This window comes from Manacus candei, unplaced genomic scaffold, assembly GCF_025592945.1.
Source record: "Manacus candei isolate 608988 ecotype Guabito, Panama unplaced genomic scaffold, ASM2559294v1 h1tg000017l, whole genome shotgun sequence".
Lineage (NCBI taxonomy): Eukaryota > Metazoa > Chordata > Aves > Passeriformes > Pipridae > Manacus > Manacus candei.
In genome coordinates this window covers 6,785,175-6,802,054 of record NW_026138065.1, presented here as the reverse complement: position 1 = coordinate 6,802,054, position 16,880 = coordinate 6,785,175, and the positions used below count along the sequence as shown (strand labels likewise).

Here is a 16,880-nt window from a genome sequence, read left to right as displayed (position 1 = left end):
GAATTTGAGAGCATTAAAAAGTAAGAAGTATTCAGATCAACCACAATGGAAATATCTTGTTTAGTTCCATTAGAAGTTGACAAATTCATTAAAGACTTATAAAATATAATATAGCAACTGTGCATTTTAACCTCAAAGTTGAAAAATGCAATAATATACCAGTTTGCAAAATATAGCTAGTTTGTGGTGGTCAGTTGGCAGTAACTACTGAAGTTACAGTTTGCCAGTAACTTCACCTAATGAAACAAGATATCCTTAATATTATCCCAGGTTTTGACTGTTCAGTAGGTGTAATTTAAAATGCCATGGCATTCTAATCTGCCACAGATGCAGATGTCTCAATACATATGGGAACAAAAACTAACAAAACTGATGCGGCAATTAGCAAACTATTTCAACTGTCAAGAAACAAAGTATAGAAACTATTGCTGCCTTGATAAGCAGTCAAGCTTCTAATTGCTGTAACACAGAACAAAATAGACCATGGAGGATGTCATGTCAAGCTGGAAAAGAAGGCATAAATAGTTAATGTCTTCCCCCACCCTCTATTTCCAAAGGTAGTTCACACTACCTCAAAACACAGTTCATATTAAAGTGTCATTGATTTGAAAGGGACTATCCACCATTCACAAAGTTCTTGTCCCATTCATCTCTCACAAAAAGTGCTGGAGTCATGGGCAGTCTTGACTGCTGACCTCCCTTCTGGATCAAACACAGTTCTTCATCAATGGAAAAACATTTCTTTCCCTCATGGTACACATTCCTGTAGGTCATCAAGCCCATTTTAATGCTGTCACTTCTGGTTGCTCCTGTAAGATGCCATTATTTGTCCTGGTCTGTGCTGGGCAGACAGCCCCCACACCAGTATAGAGAGATCACTCAGTAACCTCACCTGGTAAGTCATACCTGTCTGCCTCGAGTCATTATGATATAACAGCTTGAAGAGCTGCTATATTAAGAGCTGCTGTTTGCTTGCTCTGTCCTAAGCTTGCACTGTATTTCTCAAAGCCAGGGGATGCAGATGGCAAAGTATGTCAGCATGAACCAATAGTGGAACTACAACCACTGCCTGGGCTTGCTGCAGATAAGGCATTTGCCTATGGGAATGGAGAAGGGCAAATTACAAGGAATAGCCTTGCTACCTCCACAAATTCCTTAACAGACGCTTGCTGCAACACAAAATTGTCCATATGTTGGAGGGGACCAATAAACCGTTTTTTCCTGCATCAGTTCCTATACTACAACCCTGACAGCCTCCCTGTGCCCAGGCTCCTGAAACTGAAGCATTAATCTCTCTGGTTCCACCCAATTCTTCCAGGAAGTCCCCAGAATGGAAGGTTGCAATTTATCAAAGAAATAAAAGGCATAAGGACCTCCTACACCCAAAACACAAACCAAACTTTCTCTAAACTTACTGAAACTATTTATAGCCAAGCAGAACTTGCAAGTGAAGGCAATGTTAAATGTTAGGAGTTGCTGAGTGGGATTGGGAACCAGCAAGAATCCTGCTAATGGGATACAGTGTTTCTTAAGGTCCCTAAAATTCCACTAAATGCTCTTCAGGGCTGGGCATGTGGAGTGTTTGCTCCTGAGGAAGAGATATGAAAGACAGACTGCAAGTCTGGTGCCACTGAAAAAAAAAAAAAAGCCAGCAGCACATGCTGAGAACGTGGTAGGGAATACGAATCTGCCCTTCCTGTTATCTCATGGATCCCTTTTACACAGAAATGCACGAAGGCAAGGGCAACCGACACCACCTCAGCTCTGCTCACTTTGCTGTTCCCTCTGAGATAGCACCCATTCGCTCTGCTGAACCTTCTTTCTCAGCTTCATGCTTTTGTCATCATAATCTCCAGATCTTTTCGTGTGATGTGTGTGATTAGTCTCTCCCCTACCCCAGAGGCAAGAAATTCCTTCCTTCCTCCTGCTTAAATTGTTCCTGAGGACCTTGTTGGTGAGGGCAAGCTCAGTCTACACAGTTCTGGGACATACTGAGGCAAAACACTACAATCACATGGTTTGTTAGGGAAAAATCATTCCTTTGTAGGCAGCTTGTCTGAATGATGCAACACAGGTGCGTATCAATCCATGTCAGTGATAGCACTTCATGCATCCTAGAAGAAGCTCAACGAAATATGCTCTGATGCTTTTATGGTACACAATCTGTGGAGATATGCTATATCTGCATATATATCTATAGATACTGAAACATCAGTCTTCATAAGCATCAGCAGAAAAGCCTGTAATCCTAGGAAATGATCAAGGAATACTGCCTGGTTGTACTCAGATAAGACTTAAATTTTCTCAAATCTGAAGCACTGCAGTTTGATGAGTGATCAATTTTTCAATTTTTCTTTTTTTTTTTTCTTTTTCTTTTTTTTTTTTTTTTTGAGGGATGGTATGGAAGGAGTCCTTCCTACTTTCACTTCACAGAATGACTTATCACTTTTGGATTTGGTCTGCATCCACCAAAGAGGAGAAATGGAGGTGCAGTAGCTGGCTGGTTGGTAAGACTCTGGCAGGGATTCCTGAGCTGCCTCAAGTCCAGGCAGTAGCCCATATCAGTAGCTTGCTGAGATGGGAAGTGGAAGGTCTTGAAAGTCTGCAGACTTGGCCAGGACTTGGCTACAACACTAGATACACCTGCTGATTAAGTGTTCTGGACCTAGCAGCACATCCAGGGGGAAAAAAAATAAAAAAAGAAAACTGTAATTTGGCTAATTCCATTTAAAATTCTGACACGTTTTCTAGTGAGTAATTTGTAAGCCATGCTACAGCATTCCTTTTACATCTGTAAGGAAAACAGTCCAGTGGAGGTCATCATCCACTACTTCATTGGTGGTAATAGGTAGAAAATCTTCCATCAGAAAATAGCAAAGCAAGTTGGATTTCCACATAGGCAACAGCACAAGTACGTTTTCTGCTCTCCGTTTTGACCAGCCAGGATGGCTGGGCAGGAAGATTACTACAATTACTACCTTTAAGTAGCAGGGAAGTGTGCAAGCAAATACCTGGCACCCAGCCCTCCTCCTGCTCCAACTTACTATTGCTCTGCTGCTGCTCCACCTTGTCACAGCCCTGAGCTCCTCCTGTCATCTCCCACGGTCCCTTGGCCGTTGGGGGCCAGTGCCCAGTGACAAGCACCTTGATGCTGCAGTGTGACTTCATAGCTCAGGCTGGCACCTTTCCCTATAGCTGCAGCTTACAGATTTTTATCACCATGAGTACAAAGTCTTTCTGAGCTCTGAAACACTCAATAGTGAGAGCTAATGCCCTGACCTGATCTTCTTAAGCACCTTACTCCTTGTGCCTTGACACACTGTCACCCCACCCCCATTTTAAATAGTGCAGGGTTATGCAGTGAACAGTAACATACATCTCATTGCCTATACCCTCTGGAGAATACATAACACCGGGAAACACAAGGAATGCATATGGGGTTTGCCCTGCATATGCTCAAACCTCAGATAAAAAGTAGGGATAATCTTTTAGAGCTTGAAAGAATATGGAGTCATTGCTACTTCCAGCAGAAACACTTGCCAGTCCTCCTGAGCATCTTTCAAAATACAACAGCATCTATGCTGACCATGGGGGTTTCTCTCTTCCCAGCATTCACAGGAGTCTGTTAGCCCACACTTTCTGCATTTGTTGTTGTAGAATCTTTGAAGAAGAGCCAATTTCTTCTTTTCTGTCTCTCATATTTGGTCAAGTGTTGAAATGTATTTTTTTTCCCTGAAATCCATTTTTCCTTTTTGCATTTCTTGGAGGGAAGTGTTGGATGAGACGGGCCTTAAGACCCTGGGATAGGAAAGTTACAATAGTATTACAGGACAGAGAAAGCCATTGAGTCCTGGATCACAACAGTGCACATTATCATTTGATAAGATGTCAAACATTTTATGTCAGGAGTAGCTGTAACATTTTTAGAGCAATAATTGGGGCATAGCAGGAAATGTCCAACTGCAGCTCTCGGGATTTGGCCCTACCTGTCTTCCCAAGTAGCTGGCCATAGCTCATGCTGCTTTAGTTCCACAGGCCTCACAACTGTTGTAGATTATTATTTTGGAAGCAGCATGCAATAAGGACTCTCAGGAAGAATCCAAATTGAACCTAACTGGTCTCAATTATGACCTGAATTTCAGTCAGACAAGCACATCATCATTTTGCAGCTACTCCACTGGTGACTGAGATAGACTTCACAAAACCTGGAGCTTCATTAGCCAAAGCAGCAAGGTCTGACTAATATCCCTCACCTAATCATTTGCACAGGTCCAGCTCTAACAACAAAGCTCTCCTTCTGCTAGCTGGTGACCAGAGACAAGTTGCCAAATATTTGCCATCACATGCAACTGACACTGAGGGCAGTGAAACAACATGGTCTACGCTAACTTACAGAATGAGGGGGGAAATCCTTTCCTTTTGATACAAAGGTCTTCTCTTCTGATCAGATGATGTGGAGACGTGCCTCCAGTCATCCAAAGAAAAGAAAGCAAGAAGTCAGATTTATGCACAGATCTGGATTGCTTCCTGTATGCCTGTGATTCACAGGTAATATACATTTAAATATCTTATACCTCTCTTGAGGAAAATCAGGATGTTATCCTTCCTTCAGAGAAGTTAAAGAAATGCCAGCACTTGATGTTTTTTAGCCTGCAGAAAATAATTATGATACCTTTTTTAAAGTCAATGCAGTGTCCCTTTTCATAAGGTAGAGAAAAACTCTAAATAAATCTCCATCAGGGATGTCTTGTACATCCCTGAAATCCCAACTCTGGCAGTGGCATCAGCCAGCACCCCTGTGGCAGCTCAGAGCTGGCAAAAACAGTCATCTACACTGTTGCAATTTGTTCTATATCTTTCTTTCTTCTCAGCCACACCTGAGATATAATGAAAGAGCTATGTCTAGCCCATACTTATATTCTCTTTCATCACCACCAGCAAACTGCCCTGCAAGGATATGTAGCTCTCCTGGTGATGCCAAGTCTCGCTATATCTCCAGCTGCTGCTGAAAATGAAAAGCTTACATAGGCTGTAACACTGGCAGAACACAACCCCTGCTGCCGTGCTGTGTGGTCGCAGAAGGCATTTGTCTCCATTTCGCCTGGACTCTCCACAGTGCTGGCCCCAGAAGCAGATGGGAGATTCACAAAGGACAACTCCGACACCCACAGCCTACTACACCTATGCACCACCCCACGCTCCACCAAAATGCATCAATGCACATGCTGCTGTGGCCCCTCAACAGCAGCTCACTCTGCCAAGGACATGGGACAGCCCCAACAGGGCACCCTGTCACTTGTCACTGACAAGGGACACCTGATTGCACGTGGCAGCAGCAAACATCTCGTAAACTGAATATGCCTACTGAACTGAATTGAATATGCCTCTGCACATGGACTGCTCAAGTGGTCTGCAGCCAGGGACCAGAATCAACTGGATACTAGTGCTCTGAGAACTAATGTATTTTAAACATAAGCTATTATGAAGTTTATCTGCAGTACCACAGTACCGCTGCTAGAATACAACAGTTTGTAAACTTTCTTCTTTTGAATCTACAACATAACAGGAGAACGAGAATTTTAAGTATGACTTTTAATACATGCTGTTATTATGTAATATGTCACAAACCCTTCAATTTGCCTTCAGTTTGGTGTTAAATGGGTTAGAAAAATAGTTTCCAAACTGGTTGCAATTCTATCTGCACTGCTCTGTCGTTGACCACGCAAAGGAAGACTGTTAGAGTGAAACAAGTGGCAAGGATTACAGGGGTTTGCTGCAGCTGCTCCTTTTTAAGGAGCTGTCTTGAAAGTATCATTTACAGTCCTAAATCACTTTCTTTACATACTGTGAATGACTATGAACCTCCAATTTTCTTTTTGTTTTCCTAAGAGCAATATTCTGAATTTGAACAGCATTTCAACTGACAAATATAAGACATATACATTTAACAATGAATTAACAACATTTCTGTAATCATTTGAGGCAGGCTGTCATTTTCAAAAATTTGGTAGTCTGTACTTTCTTAAAGATGGACATTTACAATTGAAGACCATTTATAAAAATATCTTCTGAGACCCATCAGGTAGCACCTAATCCAACCTCAAAAGCAGTGGGGGTCAGAGGTAGGTTTGGGAACTCTAGCCCTTCATCGTGCCACTAGCTTTTACCCTCGCACCAGGTACCTGTGAGCTCTGCTTCTCTGGCCACCTCTGCACACCCTGACCCCCTCCACCGACTGTCCCATTCCCTTCCCCATGTCACTGCCACATTTAGTACAAGGCCCACCTCCACGCTGGCTGGGCTGGGATGTTGCTGCCACACCCCTTCTTCTCTCAGGACACCTCACAGGATGTGTAGGAGATATTCTCAGCTTCTGCCCCCCACCTCAGCCATAATCTCAAGGCAGAAACAGTTGCAGCAGCTGAACCCCATGGCAGGATTTGGCCAGGACAGAGCACTGGTGTGACCAGCACTGCTGTCTGCATGGCCACCTCCCACCTAGGGGCTAAACACCAGGCCTGACAACAGGTTCATGCCAGATCTCTTGTTACTCAAAAGACCATTTCCCTTCCACGACCTCCAGCCCAACACATTTTATTGCCAATAGCAACGAAGCAGTATCTGTTCACACAAAATACAGGTACTCCTAAATTGCAAAAAAACCTCCAAACCCCTCAGATCTCAGAGTAATTAGTATGTAGACATGGAAATTCTTAATAACATGTTAACTATTGTTGGAAAGCTAATTTGTGGGGGTTCTCAAGCTCCATGTCAGCCCTGTGTATCTTCTGGTTGGTACTGTTTAAAAGACAAAAAATTTTAAAGCCTTTGCCTGCACACCAGCCAATTTTTATTCAATAAATCATCTAGAAGTAGAGCCAAACTGAAAAACTTCTGTCGTCTTATGCACCATGGAAACAAGAAACATGTCAATCTGCAATTACCTGTTCTACATTCATTTGAGATCAATTTTTGCTGGGGGAGTATAGCCAAGAGGATCAGATCTACAACCTGTGTTTGTCCATATGAGATGGACAAAATTTATTTTTTGTTTCACTCTCAAATAAGTATAAATATTAAAACGTAAATCAGATTGATGCCAGGGTGCATCTTAAACTGCATTACAGTCTAATAAAGGCTATAAACTTTTATTCTCATGTAATTTCCTACAGCAATGTCAACAAGAGAATATAAAAATATTCATAGTGTTCATCTGTAAATTCCACTGTGATAAAACTGCACACTGATTTCCTAAGTGATCTCATATATTCAGATTTTCTTCCAGAGCTGAAATATTGCTTGCTTGAGCACTATGAAAGCCACTTATTTTTAACATCTCATACTAATTTTGTATATTTTCCCATAAATGAAACACTGTCACTTTTTAAATTGAGATAATCTGTCTGATAGACTCCTCTAGCCTGAAGGTTTATCGTGTTTAATTTATAGCTTTTGTACCTTTCAAATGCTGATGCTCATTTGTGAAACTCTCAAAAACATATTTTAAAATCCTCAATATAGCAAGACCCTTAAATGTACTCATGTGCTTAAGTGTCATGTGCATCATGTTATCCCATTCAGCAGGATTCCCCAAAGCCTTACAAGGCTTAAGTGCTTTTCTGTGTCAGATTTGAAACTCTCATGTTAATTAAGTGTGCTCCAAGCAGAATTAATGGTTACGACTGCCTACAGTGCTCATGGCAGCTCCTAGGCTCTCTGAGTTTTGACTTGAAACTTTATTAAAACAGAACAAGCAGTGAAAGCACATTTTCAGTATCTCTATCATATCAAAAGGCAGGCAGAGCCAGGTGACATGGAAAGGGAAGGTTTAGATGTTAATTCCAGAAGATTCAGCATGGCAGGTGATGTAGTGGCAACTCTGCTTCTTTGCAAGAAAGTTGAATGGGATATGTAGCTAGCTCTTACCAATTGTTATCTCCACTAAAATCCTGATTTCATCAGCATGCCAGGCAGCCAACCTAGGCAGGTAAAGAGCAGACATATAGGTATGACTGAACACACTGTTACTGTATTTACATAATAAAATTGGGGTGAAAACTCTTTCCCATTTCCCCTTATAACATCCACTTGACTGTGTGTCTTCATACGTGGTAGGAAGAGGTTTTGTGAGGCCCAATTACATGTGGCATCTGTAACTCAAACTACCCAGAACAACTACTAATCATTTACCAGAGAAAACCATCATTGCAGAAGGTTATTCTCCATAAGTCTTCACATCCAAATAGAGTAACTTTCTGAAGGACATCTGTTATCCAGAACTAGTTATTTGGTTTCATATGGGCATAAGTGGATGAAACAGGAACTCAGATTATTTAATATACTCCCTTTTGGATTAAAATTCATGACTTTTTAGTTGCATTTTAAATATGCACTATCTGGCACAAAGAATATGGTCTTACCAAAAACTCTAATACCAATCAATTACATAACATTTCCATAATGATACAGGAACACTGAGTATTCTCTCTTTTATGTACTTTCTTAATTCCCATATGGAAAAAAACATGTCTTCTGTCTAGTTCTACCTGAGGCACTACCAGTCTGGCATTTTGCTTTCAGGTTCTGGTAACATCAGTATTGAGATCAAAGGTATTAAAACTTAGAAAATCTGACATGTTGTGTCAAATTACAAAGACAGTATCTGAGAGTAAATGGAAGAACAGACAGACTGAATTAAGTAGCAGAAAAGGGGAAAGGAACAGAATGATAGAAGGGAAGATAGGGACAAATGTACAGAAATAAAAGATTAAGCAAATAGTCTAGGATGATGAGTATGGAAAAAAACATTAAATATAGTTGAAAGCACAAATGTAGGGATATAAATTCATACATAAAACACATAGCTACAGATAGTATGATCCCATTAACACTTAACACACATACAAGATTTTATTCACAACATTTGCTTAAGTTAGAGGGTAATACTCATGTGAATAACATGTTCAATAGGTAGAAGGATTTGGCCTTTCACCATATTTCCTTGTGTACATCACGTACATCTGTAAAACATTTAAGTAGGCATTTCGACTTTGAAGAAAACAGAACTTGGAAGATAATAGGACCTAAGGGAAACCCTTCCATGAAAGCTGGTGGAACTGCAGTTCTACAAAGAACCAAGAGGAATACTCTAAGGACTACTTATTTGACAGTGCAACTAATGTTATTAGTTTGAAGCATAATAAAGTAAAAGCTGCAGTTTGCACAGATGTGGAATACTTGTCAGAAGAAAGCATAATCAACGTGTGAATCCAGAGTTGGGGAATCCTAATTAACCCCCTAACTGCTCTCCGCAAGAAGGCTAATAGCAAGTCTGAAATGGTGTAAGTGACTTACTCTTAGGGGATTGCTTCTGCTATGAGACTTTTAGCTTACCTCACCTGTCTTTAGAATAATGAGGCACCTTTATAGGGCAATAAACAACTGGTTTGCCTAACAGCAGACACTGTTGTGATTCTCACGAGTGACTTTTCCTTGTGATACAAGTTATTTTCTTCATTCTATGGAAAAGAAACTAAATGTCACTTTCCATGAACCACTGGCAGGGCCAGGGATGGAGTTTACGGATTAAGGACATTTAGGATGACAGTACAATTTTCCTCTAGAAGATGACATCTGATACTCCTCCGGGAATAGTGTTTTACAGGATCTAAAAAAACATGAAGTGCAAAAAAACCCAAGAGATCTGTCTTTAGTAATACAATAATTAAACTTCTTACAAAGTATTCTCACTTTGAAGCTACAAAAAAAGGCATTTAAATTCATTATTTGAGCAGTCAAAAACCCATGACCTTTCTTCTCCAAGAGTTTCTGGCTGTGGATTACCAAAATGGTGCAAAATCTCAGTATTACACATATGGGTGCCCAAAACATATGGAGCTAGAACTTCTCAATACTACTGTTATCCTGCCAGAACACCACATTCTGTCTTCTCAGACGGTCCAGCAGACTTCTAGGCTGCTATCCTACATCTCTATTCACCTCTGCCAGCACTGCACCTCAGCTTCAGTTGCAACACTCGAAAGATGCAAAACATATGCTTTCACAAGACTAAACAAAAAGGACAACCAATATTAAAAACAACCACTTTTAGAACAGTCTTCAATGAAGCTACATCAGCCTTATTTTTTAATGTCTGCAAGGCATCTATGTGTCAAAGTGCAGCTAGAAATACTTCTACCAAAATCAAACTACTCATCTAGCACTATCCACAGCAACTATTTATATTGGACTTCCCTGTGGAATATATTATTTGTTTCCTAAATAATATGAAATAATCCATTGTTTAAATTATTTCAAATACAATGCTCAGAATTTGCAAACTACTGCAACACACCAAGTTTACTTACAGAAGGGATGGATTTCAGAAGTCACAACATTGTGAGCTTTGCAGAAAATACGTTTTCCTTGAAATGGTACTTGAATATCCTTGAAGAAGGAATTACCTTTAGCCTATAAAATATAATTTCTGGCAACACTCCCTAAAGTAGAACATGCTTGCCTCTAAAAATAAGCCACAGTGCTATCAGCAGCACAGATTACTTTTTTTCTGGCAGAGAGAGTCTGATGCATCCAGAAATGACTGCAAAAGAAGACGACCAAGTGACTCCAGCAGTGGGTTCAGCCGCTCAGTTGAGTGGCAGCAACACAACCATAAGGCTACCAGTGCCGGTGGCCACTGCCCGCGGGTGGCATTGGCCACAGATGACACTGGCCATGGGCAGCTGGTGGTATCCCCTGTGGCAAGGAGTGTTGGGGAGCAGCTCCTTGCCCTGAGGAGGAGGCACTGCTGTGACCACACTGAATGGGACAGGGGGCAGGAGGTGTATTTCTCTGTGTGTGTGTAAATATGCACGTGTGCGTGCTTTCATATACATGTACATGTGTGCATACATGCACACAGATATATGCAAATATATATATACATACACACACATATATATATACATATATAGAATCACAGAACCACAGAATCACAGAATATGCTGAGTTGGGAGGGACCCATCAGGATCATTGAGTCCAACTCCTGGCCCTGCGCAGGGCACCCCAAGAATCTCACCGTGTGAATGAGAGCACTGTCCAAATGCTTCTTGAACTCTGTCGGGCTTGGTGCTGCGACCACTTCCCTGGGGAGCCTGTTCCAGTGCCCAATCACCCTCTGGGTGAAGCACCTTTTCCTCATACCTAACCTCAGCCTCCCCTGGCACAGCTTCAGCCGTATCCTCGAGTCCTGTCACTGGTCGCGAGAATGAAGAGACCAGTGCTTGCCCCTCTGCTTCCCCTCGTGAAGATGCTGAAGACTTCAATATACACACTCCTATATCTATGTGTGCGTGTGTGTGTGTGTATCTGTGCCTGTGTCGCTCAGTGCGTGTCCCTGTGCCACCCTTGCACCAGCCCCGGGCAGGGCTGACCCCTCAGCCGCCGCCTATCCCGCCGCCGGAGGCCCTAGGCGGGCAGGCCTCTCTCGGTACGGCCCGGCGGCGGCCCGTCCCCCGCGCTGCCCGCCTGCACACTCTGCCGGGCGGGAGGCCCTGGGTTGGCCCGGCCCGGCCAGGCCCCGGCCCAGCCTTACCCTCGGCGCTCTCCTTCTCCGCCATGGCAGCCGCCGGCGCTGTCGCCATAGCGACGCGGGCCTGGCCGGGCCCGGGCGGGCCCTCTCCTGCACACAGCAGCGGGGTGTAGGGCGTCGCTCCCCGCTGTGCTAAAGAGATGGAGAACGTGCCCAAACCTCATGTCTGACCCCCAGTGCACCCCACTGCCCTTCCAGGCAGGAATCAAGTTAAACCTGCCGCTTAAATCTGACACTTCAGAGGACTACATTCCTCTTAAAGAGTTTTCCCAGCAATTGCAGAGATTTCCGTGTATCTCAGCTTTAGAAAGTGAAAGAACATTTTATTCTAAATACCATCGCACCGAAACAGCTAAAATATTCTGTCTTAGTGATATTAAATAAAACTGTGTAGTTTAAATTTAGCTGTGTGTTTTAGCAGACAGGGTTGCGATGCCTGGTTCTTCTGACTCAAAAACAACTGTGAAAATAGAAAAAAATATAAATATTAATATTTTGGCAAGATAAAATCATATATTCCTAGAAAAGAAACATTTATGAAATTCCTAGGACTAAAACCTCGTCCTCACCACAGCAGGTGCTTGTTTGTCAGATATTAAATTTTTGCAAAGCCCGTGTGGACGACTGCTCCTCACACATTCATTTCCACCTCTCAGTTACAATGTTCCCCGTATTCATGGAAGCCTGAAATTTCAAAAAACACATTGAACTTAGAGAGGTCTTCTCTGCTTTAAAAAACATCCCTTTTTTAAAACATTTTAGCATTTGTTATTTGCCTTTCAGCCACTTTTTTTTTGCATTTTTATTGAATGTGGCTCTGAATAAAGATGGTATAATAGATACCCAAGAGAATACATCTTTACTCTGTTGGGAAAACAGCTGATTATGCTCTCTAACAAAGCTGATCTCTCAGAAAGGTTATCTACTGACTTGAGCAGTTTATTAAAGTAACTAAATATTTCAAATTATGTTTGACTACAGGAGGAGCACAGATTTGTTTCCTCTCAAATTGGTAACAGAAATTTTTGTGAGAACAGCATGGCAGCGAAATTTAGAGGATGCAGTGGCAGCAGAATGAAAGACTCTTGTCTTTCAGTCTCACAGGGGTCCCATTTCTTATTCCCTCAACCCTCCACACAGAAAACTTTTTTCTTTCCTGGTTGTAGGCATGTGGTGGTGGATCAATCACATGTTTGAAACTGAAGTAAAGTGTGAAATACATTGTTTTGGCAAGGATGGAGTTTTCTTATCTCTTCCCTCTCCTACCCCAAATGCGGAATTTCATGTTCTTGAATATTGTACCCAGTGTTACATTTCTTATGTAATTTTCCAGATCACCTAATTAATCACAGCACACTTACAGCTCTTCTACAAATGCTACACTGATTCAAGTGTTTACTACATATCCCTAAACAAAGCTTTAAAAAATTCTGTTCTAGTTATTCAGGTTTTCATGATAAATCTATGCCCAGAATATAAACAGCTTTCAGCTTTAAAATACATACAAATATTGCTTATTGTGCAAATTTATTGAGATTATTGTGTGTTTAGTAGCCTTTGAATTGAAGTGAGTCACTGCAAATGTGACATGAAAAGGCAGGAACTCCACTCAGGCATCCACCTATAATATCTTCCCAGCAATTTCACCAGGGCTTGCACTTGGCTTTCCTCGCTATTCCTTTGTTTCCTCCAAGAGAGATGGTAATGAAAGCAGTGGGCAAAAGCTGATGAAGAAAGGGAAAATGGTGAAATACGCTACAGAGATGACACATCATTTACACCACAACATCTGTGTCCCGTTGCAGCAGCCAACTCCAGCCCTCATGAGCTGCTACTATAGCTCCTTGGGGAGAGTGTCGTTCTGAGTGTATAAAGGTATTGCTCAAATCCTGAATGTTTGTACTTGTTAAGTTAGGTGAAGAATCTTCAGTGACTCAGAGCTCATATTAATTTCAGCTAACAGTATTTTGAGCTGTCCTGTCTGTGTTGTTGAGATTCCACTCAGGACAATTACTGTAAATCAAAGTGCTTCCTTTGCATTGTGTGCTCCAGCGTGGAGTTTCCTTTTGCTTCCAGTAGCTTGCAGCCAAGTGTCAGCACCTGTTTCTCCTTCTTCTCCCAATTCCTGACACACAGGGCTCTGATATCTCAGCTGTCTTCAGGAGTAGAACAAAATATGGAATGAGAAAGCACTTCAAAACAAGAACTCACTGCTTTAAAATTTCCTGGCAACAGGTCTTGAAAAAATCTATGTAGCAAAAAAGTGTTAACAATTATAATGCAGATCAAATATTGGACCTGAACCACATGGCTGTTTCCCTTCTAACTTAATGCACAGATATCTCAAACCAAGGGTATGAGTGGGCTGAAACAACTAATCACATTTTGGCACAGACAAGTACAAAAGGAAACCCAGAACTACTAATTCAACAGCTTGAAATATCAGCTGCTGCATGCAAGATCTTTACAGAGCTTCTCTGAAGAGAACATACCCTTTTAAAATTGTAACTTTTCATTTAAAAAATGTCAGAAAATATCTCAGGGAAAATATGGAAGGATCCAGCATTACTGATACAAAGCCTGGATCCACTGAAGTCTGATAGACATAAGGTACCCTTACTTTTGAACCTAATTTAATCACATACATTCCTGTGAGCTATCAGGGTCCTATCACACATTTTGCATATTTTCCATGCATATGTTCAGAAATGTTATTCAGCAATAAAACCCAGCTCTAAAATGGGAGAAGTGACGTAAAAGACAAAGCAGTTCAAGGAGGTGTAGTAACATCCTATAAAACAGTGTCCCCCCATGGCTTCAGGGCTGCAGCATTTGGACACATCTTTGCACCAAACACTTGCTGAAGACCTTCACTGTAGGACTCCCTCTCTGGGTCCTTGGGGACCATGTAACTGAAGGCACAAAGAAGCATATTCATTTGCTCTTCTCAGAGAAAGCAGGTGTATAACTGTAATTCTGTGACAGGACTCTACCTGTAACTCCTCCGCAGCTAAACGGGTATAGCTGTACCACTCAGCAGGCATTTCCATGTCACAGTACCCTTTCTAACCAATGTGACATGAATGGCCCAAGTGCATTTGGCACCTTCATTCCACTCTTTCTCTGGGATTAGCAGCTGATTTGTGTCACTCAGAAACAGACTCTTCAAAACAGAGTATTATCTAAACATCTGTTCGCCCAAATGATACACATCAACCAGACAAAAATGAGAAAAAGACTCCATTATTCCTTGCCTATGCTGTATCTTTCCCTACAGAATTTAGGTAAATTACACTGAGAGCAGCTACCTCATTCCTTGATGTGTGGGAGGGAAGACAGCTTCTCCTCTGACTTGTTCTCTTTGTAACAGTAGGCTTTTATCCTATGTTTGGACCAGATGAAGAGAAGCCTAACAGAGTGGGTAGAGACAGACATATAGGCATGCCCACCATTATCTGCTCTACCACTGACCTCCTCTGGGCTGCTGGTATGTTTATATTAACCTTATCTGCCAAAACTTTGGGTTCTTTGTAAAAAATAAGTTTTCCTGTTCTCACCTACAGAATAGCAAAAAGCACATAAATTGGCAAGGGAGTTCCTTTACTTTTTCTATAGGTCAGAAACCTAGAAGCAAAAAATCTGATTTCTTAAATAAAATGTCAGCATATGATTCCCTGACACATATGGAATTCACCAATGCTGAAAGGGGAAGATCCAAGTCTTGTTCTTCCTTCCCTATTGCTGGCTGCACAACCTCCTTCTACCTTGTGCTGGTTCTGCCACTCACTGAGAGCAGATATGAGTCACTAAAGTACTAAAAAAACAATCCATCAAAAAGTGAATAGTGTTCTGCCATATTAAGAAATTCAGAAAAGAGTTTGACAAGCATCTCAATCAGCACATCCAGGAAGTTGGACCATGCAATTAGAAGAGAGGGAGAAATAGAGAGGAAGGCAAGAAGGGTGAGATATTCTTTTACAGGTAGAAGGCTCAGTGATTGGCTAAGTCCATAAGTAAAACACAGAAGAAAGAAAGGGGAAAAATCAGGTTTGAAGTCTGCTTATAATAGCAACGTCTCAAACCCTTCTCAGTCCATGGGATTGCTTTGGAACTGTCCTGGTAAATATCTATCATGTACAGCTATGGATCTTTTGGGTCTTTTGCTCCTCCTGTCCAGCTTCAACAAAGCTACACTTGAGGAAAAGTGACTGAACATACATTAAAAATGAGTTACTAGGAAAAAAAAAGCATTTTTTACTGCAGCAATATTCTTCAATGTCAAGGAGTTGCTGGCAGTGCTTGGCCTCTGGGACTACGCCTAAAGAGCTGCAGCAGAAAAAAGCTCTCTCTTTTATATGTAAGTGTCAGGATACTGTTCCCCATCCCACCCAGGCACAAAAATGGCCCTAGGGATCCATATATTTTAACCTTCAGACTTTATTACCATTAATTATATCTAGAAGTGAAGCCAGGATCCCTGAGAACACGGTAGCAGGAACAAAACACAATCATCCATCTGCCTAGCAACATGGGTTGCCATGAGTACTTCTCCCCATGCTCTACAGGCAGCAGGGGCTCACCACTGAGCACCGAGCCAAGTTCACGGGCCCCGTACTGGTAAAGAAAGCCTGCTTCCTCAAATGAAGACCTTGGATTCTATATCCAGGATGCCTGTGTTCCTCTGGAGCCTGGAAGGCATCAGCCAGTAGCCTGACATTCAGGAATGAGGGACTTTTGGAGTACCGAGACAAGGTCAGTGGAATCCCTCTTTCAAGAGACAAAAGCAATGATGTTGGCAACATCAATGAAAACTCCATTCTTGCCTTCTCTGTTTCTTTTGAAAAAGTTCTTTGCATGCTTCAATACCATGCCAAAGAAAATCCCAAATAACATACTCTCAAATGGCTGAAGGACTTAGGAAGAAAAGAAGAAAAACCCGAGTGGTACTGAACACATGGAAATACTCTAAAATGTCCCTAGCTTGGGAAATCCTTGAATCACAAACCATTTGAAGGAGGCTGAGAGACAGAGTATTGAAGATACTCATTTGCCTGATTCTCCACTGAGCACCTTCTTTAGGCATCACTAGAAGAAAGGATTCTCAAAGAGATGAACATTTGACATGTCCCAAAAGGCTCATCTTGGTATTCTTAAAAAAGCAAAAGATTATTTGATAATTGTTTTATATTTAAGCAAGGTCCTCTAATAAGGTGGTTATCTAGAAGCTGTGTAAAAATAGAGATACATGAGGAAAACACAAAATCAAAGATTTCAGACTGATAATTAGACA

At 41.6% G+C, this 16,880-nt stretch overlaps 1 protein-coding gene across 2 annotated transcripts in view; it reads right to left on the bottom strand.

Annotated features, from left to right (window-relative positions):
* Positions 1 to 11,923, bottom strand: part of EFCAB2 (EF-hand calcium binding domain 2) — a 31,590-nt gene extending 19,667 nt beyond the window's left edge. The window contains exon 1 of one of the 2 annotated variants that reach the window (XM_051783363.1): positions 11,594 to 11,923. In XM_051783363.1, coding sequence (XP_051639323.1) covers positions 11,594 to 11,754 — 161 coding nt within the window. In that variant the 5' untranslated portion in view covers positions 11,755 to 11,923. The remainder of the gene's footprint in view (positions 1 to 11,593) is intronic. The other variant, XM_051783365.1, reaches the window with a different exon arrangement.
* Positions 11,924 to 16,880: the final 4,957 nt, after the last annotated feature.